General features: G+C 44.4%; 1 protein-coding gene across 3 annotated transcripts in view; it reads right to left on the bottom strand.

Moving 5' to 3' along the window:
* Positions 1-12,119, bottom strand: part of LOC121544529 (vam6/Vps39-like protein) — a 64,500-nt gene that overhangs the window by 39,429 nt on the left and 12,952 nt on the right. For 2 of the 3 annotated variants that reach the window (XM_041854466.2, XM_041854469.2), the window contains exons 9-11: positions 4,607-4,727; positions 1,921-2,041; positions 360-489 (exon numbers count right to left, since the gene is read on the bottom strand). In XM_041854466.2, coding sequence (XP_041710400.2) covers positions 360-489; positions 1,921-2,041; positions 4,607-4,727 — 372 coding nt within the window. The remainder of the gene's footprint in view (positions 1-359; positions 490-1,920; positions 2,042-4,606; positions 4,728-12,119) is intronic. The other variant, XM_041854467.2, reaches the window with a different exon arrangement.

Here is a 12,119-nt window from a genome sequence, read left to right as displayed (position 1 = left end):
AAAACCTCCCGTCTCAGATAATGTTGGTAAAAACCTCCTGTCTCAGATAATGATGTTGGTAAAAACCTCCTGTCTCAGATAATGATGTTGGTCAAAACCTCCCGTCTCAGATAATGATGTTGGTAAAAACCTCCTGTCTCAGATAATGATGTAGCTAAAAACCTCCCGTCTCAGATAATGATGTTGGTAAAAACATCCCGTCTCAGATAATGATGTTGGTAAAAACCTCCCGTCTCAGATAATGATGTTGGTAAAAACCTCCCGTCTCAGATAATGATGTTGGTAAAAACCTCCTGTCTCAGATAATGATGTTGGTAAAAACCTCCCGTCTCAGATAATGATGTTGGTAAAAACCTCACCTGTGCCGAGCTTAGCAAACACCTGCATGGAGTCATCAAACCTCTTCTGACAGAACAGATTGAAGGCGTAGAGATTCTGGATGTGGTGAACCTGCTGTCTCTTATCGCCTTCCACATCATCCTTCATCTTCTGGGGGAGAGAGGGATGGAGGAGGGGAGGGGGAGAGAGGGATGGAGGAGGGAGGGGGAGAGAGGGATGGAGGAGGGGAGGGGGAGAGAGGGAAGGGGGAGAGAGGGATGGAGGAGGGAGGGGAGAGAGGGAAGGGGGAGAGAGGGATGGAGGAGGGGAGGGGGAGAGAGGGATGGAGGAGGGGAGGGGGAGAGAGGGATGGAGGAGGGAGGGGGGAGAGAGGGAAGGGGAGGGGAGGGGGAGAGAGGGATGGAGGAGGGAGGGGGAGAGAGGGAAGGGGGAGAGAGGGATGGAGGAGGGGAGGGGAGAGAGGGATGGAGGAGGGAGGGGGAGAGGGATGGAGGAGGAGAGGGGGATGGAGGAGGGGGGGGGGAGAGGGGGATGGAGGAGGGGAGGGGGAGAGAGGGATGGAGGAGGGGAGGGGGAGAGAGGGATGGAGGAGGGAGGGGAGCGAGGGAAGGGGGAGAGAGGGATGGAGGAGGGGAGGGGGAGAGAGGGATGGAGGAGGGAGGGGGAGAGAGGGATGGAGGAGGGAGGGGGGAGAGAGGGAAGGGGGAGAGAGGGATGGAGGAGGGAGGGGGAGAGAGGGATGGAGGAGGGAGGGGGAGAGAGGGATGGAGGAGGGAGGGGGAGAGAGGGATGGAGGAGGGAGGGGGAGAGAGGGATGGAGGAGGGAGGGGGAGAGAGGGATGGAGGAGGGAGGGGGAGAGAGGGATGGGAGGAGGGGAGGGGGAGAGAGGGATGGAGGAGGGGAGGGGGAGAGAGGGATGGAGGAGGGGAGGGGGAGAGAGGGATGGAGGAGGGGAGGGGGAGAGAGGGATGGAGGAGGGGAGGGGGAGAGAGGGATGGAGGAGGGGAGGGGGAGAGACAAGATGAGAGATGCAGGAGGAGAGAGAGAGAGAGAGACAGAGGGATGAAGTGAGTCATACCATGACAGGCCAGTATTATATACATCTGTCCCCATTACCCAGCCCCTAACCCTTACCCAGCCCTCTGGATCCTATCTGTCCCCATTACCCAGCCCCTAACCCTTACCCAGCCCTCTGGATCCTATCTGTCCCCATTACCCAGCCCCATAACCCTTACCCAGCCCTCTGGATCCTAACTGTCCTATAGAAAATAATCTAGAACCTAAAAGGGTTCTTTGACTGTCTCCATATGAGAACCGTTTGAAGAACCCTTTTGGTTTCCAGGTAGAACCCTTTTGGATTCCAGGTAGAACCCTTTTGGTGTCCAGGTAGAACCCTTTTGGTGTCCAGGTAGAACCCTTTTGGTGTCCAGGTAGAACCCTTTTGGTGTCCAGGTAGAACCCTTTTGGTGTCCAGGTAGAACCCTTTTGGTGTCCAGGTAGAACCCTTTTGGTGTCCAGGTAGAACCCTTTTGGTGTCCAGGTAGAACACCAGTCTGTCAGTGGTAGTTTATCCTACTCACCGCCAGTTGCAGGGCCAGTTCAAACTGCTTGTCCTGTAGGAGTTGTCTGATCTGGCTGGCGATGGACACAGGCACCAGGCGCCACACAAAATGGTTGCTGGCCACGTAAACTATATTGGGCCTGGGACAGAAAGAAGGAGAGAGAACGACAAGGGAGGGTTTTCCATTACAACAGGTAATGATGTGTGATGGTTGATAGACAAACGTTCTCTATCAAAATAACATTTTGGAATACGTCAGAGAGTCTGTTTTATTGAAACTATATTTAAATTCTATAGTTTTCGTTTCTGGTTCTAATAGAGACCGCAAAACTATTAAAGGGGGACATTTGATCTGAATAACGCTGGTTTCCCTTTCAGTTGGTTCACTGGATAAAAAATGCATTATATCTTGTGTCCCTCGTTTCAAAACATAACCGTAGAGGATTTTGTTGACCTGGTCAGGTAATCAAGCTTGTCAGGTAATCAAGCTGGTCAGGTAATCATGCTGGTCAGGTAATCATGCTGGTCAGGTAATCAAGCTGGTCAGGTAATCAAGCTGGTCAGGTAATCAAGCTGGTCAGGTAATCAAGCTGGTCAGGTAATCAAGCTGGTCAGGTAATCATGCTGGTCAGGTAATCATGCTGGTCAGGTAATCAAGCTGGTCAGGTAATCAAGCTGGTCAGGTAATCAAGCTGGTCAGGTAATCAAGCTGGTCAGGTAATCAAGCTGGTCAGGTAATCAAGCTGGTCAGGTAATCAAGCTGGTCAGGTAATCAAGCTGGTCAGGTAATCAAGCTGGTCAGGTAATCAAGCTGGTCAGGTAATCAAGCTGGTCAGGTAATCAAGCTGGTCAGGTAATCAAGCTGGTCAGGTAATCAAGCTGGTCAGGTAATCAAGCTGGTCAGGTAATCAAGCTGGTCAGGTAATCAAGCTGGTCAGGTAATCAAGCTGGTCAGGTAATCAAGCTGGTCAGGTAATCAAGCTGGTCAGGTAATCAAGCTGGTCAGGTAATCAAGCTGGTCAGGTAATCAAGCTGGTCAGGTAATCAAGCTGGTCAGGTAATCAAGCTGGTCAGGTAATCAAGCTGGTCAGGTAATCAAGCTGGTCAGGTAATCAAGCTGGTCAGGTAATCAAGCTGGTCAGGTAATCAAGCTGGTCAGGTAATCAAGCTGGTATCCTCAGAGTCTCAGAGTCGGAGCGCTGATCTAGGATCAGTTTTACCCTTTAGATCACAACAAATAAGATAATATGGAAAGATCCTAGATGATCTGATCTGTATAGTGTGATAGATCCTAGATGATCTGAATAGTGTGATAGATCCTAGATGATCTGAATAGTGTGATAGATCCTAGATGATCACTCCTACTCTGATCTGTATAGTGTGATAGATCCTAGATGATCTGTATAGTGTGATAGATCCTAGATGATCTGAATAGTGTGATAGATCCTAGATGATCACTCCTACTCTGATCTGTATAGTGTGATAGATCCTAGATGATCACTCCTTCTCTGAGACGCTCTGATCTGTATAGTGTGATAGATCCTAGATGATCACTCCTTCTCTGAGATGCTCTGATCTGTATAGTGTGATAGATCCTAGATGATCACTCCTTCTCTGAGATGCTCTGATCTGTATAGTGTGATAGATCCTAGATGATCACTCCTTCTCTGAGATGCTCTGATCTGTATAGTGTGATAGATCCTAGATGATCACTCCTTCTCTGAGATGCTCTGATCTGTATAGTGTGATAGATCCTAGATGATCACTCCTTCTCTGAGATGCTCTGATCTGTATAGTGTGATAGATCCTAGATGATCACTCCTTCTCTGAGATGCTCTGATCTGTATAGTGTGATAGATCCTAGATGATCACTCCTACTATGAGACGCTCTGATCTGTATAGTGTGATAGATCCTAGATGATCTGATCTGTATAGTGTGATAGCTCCTAGATGATCACTCCTTCTCTGAGATGCTCTGATCTGTATAGTGTGATAGATCCTAGATGATCACTCCTTCTCTGAGATGCTCTGATCTGTATAGTGTGATAGATCCTAGATGATCACTCCTTCTCTGAGATGCTCTGATCTGTATAGTGTGATAGATCCTAGATGATCACTCCTTCTCTGAGATGCTCTGATCTGTATAGTGTGATAGATCCTAGATGATCACTCCTTCTCTGAGATGCTCTGATCTGTATAGTGTGATAGATCCTAGATGATCACTCCTTCTCTGAGATGCTCTGATCTGTATAGTGTGATAGATCCTAGATGATCACTCCTTCTCTGAGATGCTCTGATCTGTATAGTGTGATAGATCCTAGATGATCACTCCTTCTCTGAGATGCTCTGATCTGTATAGTGTGATAGATCCTAGATGATCACTCCTTCTCTGAGATGCTCTGATCTGTATAGTGTGATAGATCCTAGATGATCACTCCTTCTCTGAGACGCTCTGATCTGTATAGTGTGATAGATCCTAGATGATCACTCCTTCTCTGAGACGCTCTGATCTGTATAGTGTGATAGATCCTAGATGATCACTCCTTCTATGAGACGCTCTGATCTGTATAGTGTGATAGTGTATAGTGTGATAGTGTATAGTGTGATAGTGTATAGTGTGATAGTGTATAGTGTGATAGATCCTAGATGATCTGTATAGTGTGATAGCTCCCTGATCTGTATAGTGTGATAGCTAGCATAATCACCCAGCTGATGTGATGAATCGTGGTCTCTGCAGCTCCACACTCTGAACCAGCAGCCTGGGTTCAAAGGTCCTGATCTCCACATAGCGCGGCAGGACAGCTATGATGTAGGGGGACTGATGTTCTGAGAGAGGAGAGAGAAACAGCTATGATGTAAGGACTGGTGCTCTGAGAGAGACTCGTAAATTTCCTCAGTGAAAACAATGTACTGAGCAAATGTCAAATTGGCTTTTTACCAAATTACCATATGACAGACCACGTATTCACCCTGCACACCCTATTTGACAAACAAACAAACCAAAACAAAGGCAAAGTCTTCTCATGCTTTGTTGATTTCAAAAAAGCTTTTGACTCCATTTGGCATGAGGGTCTGCTATACACATTGATGGAAAGGGGTGTTGGGGGAAAAACATACGACATTATATAATCCATGTACACAAACAACAAGTGTGCCGTTAAAATTGGCAAAAAACACACACATTTCTTTCCATAGGGCCATGGGGTGAGACAGGGATGCAGTTTAGGCCCCACCCTCTTCAACATATATATCAACGAATTGGCGAGGGCACTAGAACAGTCTGCAGCACCCGGCCTCACCCTACTAGAATCTGAAGTAAAATGTCTACTGTTTGCTGATGATCTGGTGCTTCTGTCCCCAACCAAGGAAGACCTACAGCAGCACCTAGATCTTCTGCACATATTCTGTCAGACCTGGGACCTGACAGTAAATATCAGTAAGACAAAAATAATGGTGTTCCAAAAAAGATCCAGTTGCCAGGACCACAAATACCATCTAGACACTGCGCCCTAGAGCACACAAAAAACTATACATACCTCGGCCTAAACATCAGCGCTACAGGTAACTTCCACAAAGCTGTGAACGATCTGAGAGACAAGGCAAGAAGGGCCTTCTATGCCATCAAAAGGAATATAAAATTCAACATACCAATTAGGATCTGGCTAAAAATACTTGAATCAGTTATAGAACCCATTGCCCTTTATGGTTGTGAGGTCTGGGGTCCGCTCACCAACCAAGAATTCATAAAAAATGGGACAAACACCAAATTGAGACTCTGCGTGCAGAATTCTGAAAAAATATCCTCAGTGTACAATGTAAAACACCAAATAATGCATGCAGAGCAGAATTAGGCCGACACCCGCTAATTATCAAAATCCAGAAAAGAGGAAGGAAGCGATTCCCAAACCTTCCATAACAAAGCCATCACCTACAGAGAGATGAACCTGGAGAAGAGTCCCCTAAGTAAGCTGGTCCTGGGGCTCTGTTCACAAACACAAACAGACCCCACAGAGCCCCAGGACAACACAATTAGACCCAACAAAATCATGAGAAAACAAAAAAGAGAATTACTTGACACATTGGAAAGAATTTACAAAAAAACTGAGCAAACTAGAATGCTATTTGGCCCTAAACAGAGAGTACACAGTGGCAGAATACCTGACCACTGTGACTGACCCAAAATTAAGGAAATATTTGACTATGTACAGACTCAGTGAGCATAGCCTTGCTATTGAGAAAGGCCGCCGTAGGCAGACCTGGCTCTCAAGAGAAGATTAGGCAAGCAGAAGTGCAAAACGATTGAAACCAATAACAGGAGACTGATTCCCAAAACACACAGGGAAAGGGGAGTGAAAAAAAGGCTTGCAGGATATTGTGAGGACGGCGATAACTAAAAAATGCAGCCTACCCGAGCAAGGAGTGTGTGTGTGTGCGTGCGTGCGTGCGTGCGTGTGTGTGCGTGTGTGTGTGACCTGATGGTCAGGAGGAAAATCACATCAGCTAAACCCAGGTGTGAGTTGATGTGTACGGTGGAAAAATACAGCCGCCTAAAGCAGGGTGGGATTTTTCCTCTGACGTGTGTGTATATAAAAAGATTGTACGACCATTTTGTTGCAGAGCGCTCATGAATAAACATTCTGACCATTGCAGAATTGGGTCTTTGTTTAATTTATTCAAACTAAGAGATTTACAACCTTTTGGGAATTATTCAAAGATTTAAGAAGTTAGTTGACTTCAACCATTGAAATAACAAAATTCTCGTGACAGCTTGGTCCTTCGAGCCGGATATCAATATCCGTCTTCTGTCGTTCCGGGGGACACCGGCGGATGATACATCCGTATAGACAAAGACCTGCCCTCTGAGATTGGGGGATCAATACAGGCTGGTGACAACCTGGAAACGACAGAAACGGTGACGATATCCAACCAAAATTGAGCTGCAAGAATAAGGTCAGTAATCTTTATTCATTGGATTTTGGGGGAAGTGATCTGAACTTGCAATAATACTGCTGTGATTCTTGTAAAGGGCAGAGAATGATTACCAAAATCCACTAAGCCTTGCCATCGCGTTTTTAGACGTTTATCTAGAGAAAACCCAATGCGCCAGTATTCTAGACAGATAAAAAATGCGAGTGGTATAGCCAGTAAACTTAAGTAAAGAGAGGTGGGTCCGAAATTGACTTCAGGTAGAGAGGCCATTACCGAACATAAACTTAAACTTGTGTTGAGACAATCTGAAAGAGGGTTGTCAAAAGTACACCAGAAAATAGATATATTAATCGCGATAATTAATTAATTCCAAAGGAGGGGACTAAAATGGGTCGCGTGAGAAAGAATGGTTGTCCCGTCCGTTTCATGAAACTGGGGTCTTAAAACACTCTGGGTTATGGGTTGAATAATTTAAATGGTTAATTACAAAAGTTGATCATAACATTTGCTCAAAAGTCACACCTAATAATAAGTCCAAAGTAGAAAGAAACGAATTACAATTGATTCTTTTGAGGAAGAAACATACAATTAAAAAGTATAAGACATCAGAGTTATCAACTAATTAAAGACCAAATAAATGTTTACAAATATATATATTTATATATATTGTAAAATTATTTAATACCTAACAATTCAGTTAGAGTGATACAATAATTATTAGAGAGGTATGGTTTTGAGGGACGTCTGGACGCAGACAAACTCGAATCCATGGTAAAACAGATGCACAAGGTGTGTAAAGGCAGAGTAGAAAGAGAGCGAGTGAAAGGGCTAGATACGGCCAGTATGTTGGGAAAACAACTGAATTGTGTAATAGCCTCAGGGGAACATTACCATCGTCATGCAGACTTCTCTAAAGTACATGAGTGTAAACAAGAGGATAGTGAGACTATTAGCCAATACTTAGAGAGGCTTAAGGATGTGTTCAACGCAAACAGTGGCATACCCGAGCCAGACCAGAGACAGGGGAATGATACGCCCTACCATCAGCAATTTAAAAAAGCATTCTTCAGTGGAATGAGATCAGAGATAAGCAGGACCATTAAAAATACTTTAATAGGGTGGGGAACGGCACCGCTAGCTGAGGTTACAAGATATGCAATCCATCATGAACAGAATAAGTGCTTTAACTGTAGTCAGGAAGGGCATTTTGCCAAAGAGTGTGAGGCGCCCTGCAAATACTGGCCTAGAACAGGCCACAACCATCGAGATTGCAGATAGTGGTAGGATAGGATTGGGCAACTGTGAAGGGAGACTGGACCCCAGGACAGAGTTATTTTACAGTGGGCCGTAGACGGAGAGTATTGAGATAAACGTAATCAACTATGTAACAATCTCAGAGATTACTACCATAGACATGCTGATTTTTCTAAAATCCACGAGTGCAAACAGGTAGCAGATGGGCCGTATCATCAACAATTAAAAATAGCCTTTTTTTAAGCGGAATGAGGCCTGAAATTTCTCAAACAATAAAAAAAAAAGACCCTGATTGGCTGGGGCACAGAAACACTGATTGAGGTTAAAAGGTATGCAGTTTACCAAGAGCAGAACGGGAGAGAAAAGAGGAGTAAGAGACCTGAAGGGAGTGCCAACTCTCGGGGAGACAGAAGGCCAGAACAAAGGGGCAGTGTCCTGGAAATCACAGTCTGTGTTTTCTTTTGTCAGTTCTGCTGGGAGTAGATTCTAGTGAGGAGGAGACTGAGGAGCCCATTGATCCAAGTTGTGAGGTGTTTGAATTGGCTACTATTGACCTGGCACTTCAACAGGAACAGAAACCTTATTTGACATTGACAGTAATGGGTAAGAACATTAAATTCCTATGCGATACAGGGGCTTGCAGGACAGCAATCTGTTCAGCAGACAATCCAGAGGGAGTGAGGTTTGATGGGGAGAAAATCATAGTGCGATCTGCCTCTGGTCATCAATTTATTGAAAGGTTATCAGCCCCAATAACCCTAAAACATGACCAATCAGGAGGAGAGGCAACCATACCCGTCCTGATATCTAAGGTGTGTCCGGTAAACTTACTAGGACGTGATGTAATGGCTAAATTGAATGTGGCCGTCACTCCCACTGAGAGGGGAATGAAAACACACATGGTCAGAGACAATATGGTGATCTGTGGGGAGGGGGAACCATGTTATTGGTATAGTCAAGACTTGTTAAGGGGGTAACTGATATTCCCCGAACCTTAATGGAACTTGCTGATGATGTGGTACCAGGCCCCACTAAAATGTCCCCCGATGACCTACACTGTACTCTCTGGTTTAACCAACACCCAGATCTAGATTCAATCTATGAGGAAGCACTATTTAAAACCACAGAAAGAACTGTAGCATTGAAATGGTTTCACTATGACAACACCCACGCAAAGGAGCCAGCAGAGGACTGGAAAGACATGGGCCAGTGAGTATCCAAGGGTAAGAGGATCACTGATTGGGTCAACATTGAGAATGGAGATCAGCACAGCACATCCACGGTTTAGGTATCGTCGGAAATTGAATTGGAGAGCCAATGGTAGATTTAGATGAGGGTAGAGATTGTAGAGGATTTCCTGTGTAAAAAAAAAAAAGGTAATAGAAATTGGGTGATGAGAAATGTTGAATTGCATTGTTTAAGCAAGAATGGTATTCAATTCATGCTTTCTAGTTACGTGTATGCAAATATGTTATTCATTTTCGGTGGTGTGTGGATAGGATTTACTAATGCCAGGATTTAGTAAACGAAGCAGAGGGAAATGTGAAGCGGATGTCTGAACAGTTTGTTTATACAACAGTGAGTTATGCAGACAGTTCACGTTGAACAATGGGAGATCATTTTTACTATTAGGCTGATGCCGTAGTAAACATTTTTCGAAGGTTATGGATTTATTAAACAATACGTTTATATTTTAATAAATTAATGCAACAGGTTTAAAATCAGTAGATTACCGGAAAGTGGTTATGGGTTTGTTATTTATAGGTTTAGTGAATTTAATGAAACGTGGAGTTATCCGATGTGTTCTGAGGGAGGAGTTTTTTAATTTTCTTTATTTCCCAGGATTGAGGGAAATCCCCTACAGTATATGTTAAGGGACAGTAGGAGACAACGTATCAAACTTTTTTTAAAATAGATGCCTGGGAACAAAATATCACTGCTTACTTACACGAAGGGATTATATTAGCAAATGAGTGAAATATGACATTAAGAAAGGTGACAGGAACAACATACGGGGAAACAGACATTTCCTATGTTCTTGATAATATTTTGCATTTTGGTCATTTAGCAGACGCTCTTGTCCGGAGCGTCTTACAGTTAGTGAGTGGATACATTTTCATACTGTAAAGAACACAGGATAAAGAATTGAACATGTGGAAAAAAAGAAAGGGGCAATCCTGCGAGATAATGTCTGGCATAAAGATAAATTATTTATTTTATTAAAGTTACCGTTTTGATATGCGGAAATATTGACACATGGGTAAAGTCATGTGTCAATAGGGGGGATGGTAGAGCAGGTTAGGAAACACTGTTAGAGCAGGAACAGGAAACACTTTGTGGCCTATGGTATAACGACATACTGAAAACATTGTTTTGTTACAGATGTGTCATCTGTGCACAGAATAATCACCAAGGTAGAGAGAGCACCCCAGGGGGAATATCCCCTGGCAAAATATCCAGTCCAGCAATTGGAAATTGATTTTATAGAGTTATCACGGAGTGAAGGGAAGAAATTGGGTACAATGCCTACCAATAGTGTTGATCACCATTAGAGTAACCCCAGATAAAGATGGGTTATCCCCCGTCGAGAAGGTATTTGGGAGACCATACAGAATGCCCGAGTTAGGTAGACTTGAACAGGCAGACAGAGGCAGAAGACACATTGGCAGAACATATGAGGAGACTGTTCGTTAACCAAAGCCGTATGTCAAAGATTGTGTCCCACAGGAGAACTAAAGGAGAAGGTAACCCACTCTATCCAACCAGGTGACTGGGTGTGGATCCAATCCTTAAAGAAGAAAGACTGGAAGCAGCCCTGCTGGGAGGGACCATACCAAGTCCTATTGGTAACTGCCTTCGCTGTAAGAATAGCTGAGAGAGCCACTTGGGTCCACGTTACCCACTGCAAAAAGGTACGCCCACATACCAGCACCGTTGAACACACACAGAGTTAAAGAGAAGAACTGAACCACTAGGGTTAGGGGGTAAACTCTGTTAACGAAGAAACCCTACCCCGACCTTTCATCACTGTGGGGTGTTCCTAGAGGTGTGGGTATGGGGAAGTACCAGGCAGGTGGGTCAGGGACAGGATTGGGATGGCAGTTTTGGGGATTTTGGGGGACTCTGAGCTGCATCATCTTGTTAACCATATTATGGATTCATCCAGGTCAACCTAAACAGGGAAATGATGAACAAAATAATACCAAGGCACTGATTCGATCTCGTAGAAATACTGAAACCAAGAAAGACTATTGGGAGAATGATTATTTTATAGTTAAAGTCCGTTTAGGACAAGATGGGGGATTCAAAGTACCATTCGCCTTCTCTCATGAAGAGTTAGGAGGCTTTGGGGGCATTGGTAAGAGGGGGGCGTGTACAAGAAAGGAAGGTCCTAGAAGGTATGGAAAATACATTTGCACTGGGGATAGCATATGTCCTTGGGCAAAGGTGTTTAAACATACCTGGGGAACATACTATGAGAATGGGATGGACGCAGCACACCGATGAGGAATTAAACAAACCCATGATAAATGCAAAACGGAACTGGTGATAACGGTAAAGTCAATTATGCAAGATGACATAGCAAGGAACTATTGGGTCTGTGTTGATGTCGGGGCAAATACATGTGGGACGCTCATTTTTCAGGAGAGAAATGAAACTTCCACCCCCGGGACAGAACAGCAGGTAGATCCAATGTTATCACCAGAGGTATGTAAAATAAAAAACTAGTCTAACACCCTTTGGAAGGCCCTCAGAAGGAATCCTAAATAGCACTAAACCACCAAGGGTAGAACATTTCCTCATGCAGGAAATGAACCAAGGAGAAGTAGAAGGAATTTCAAAAGAGAACTTCTGGGTAAAGTGGATGAACTACACAGCTAGGGCGTTGGGCCAAACTATGCCTGTTCAACAGGTAGGCCAACCCTTCTAACTGCACCTATGCCTCAGACCATGTTCTCTTGTGTGATAGATTTGGGATCAAACCAAACCTCACCTAATTGTTCTGATATTAAAATATTCGCTCTTAAAAAAGAG

This window comes from Coregonus clupeaformis, chromosome 29, assembly GCF_020615455.1.
Source record: "Coregonus clupeaformis isolate EN_2021a chromosome 29, ASM2061545v1, whole genome shotgun sequence".
Lineage (NCBI taxonomy): Eukaryota > Metazoa > Chordata > Actinopteri > Salmoniformes > Salmonidae > Coregonus > Coregonus clupeaformis.
This window is presented reverse-complemented; position numbering and strand designations above follow the sequence as displayed.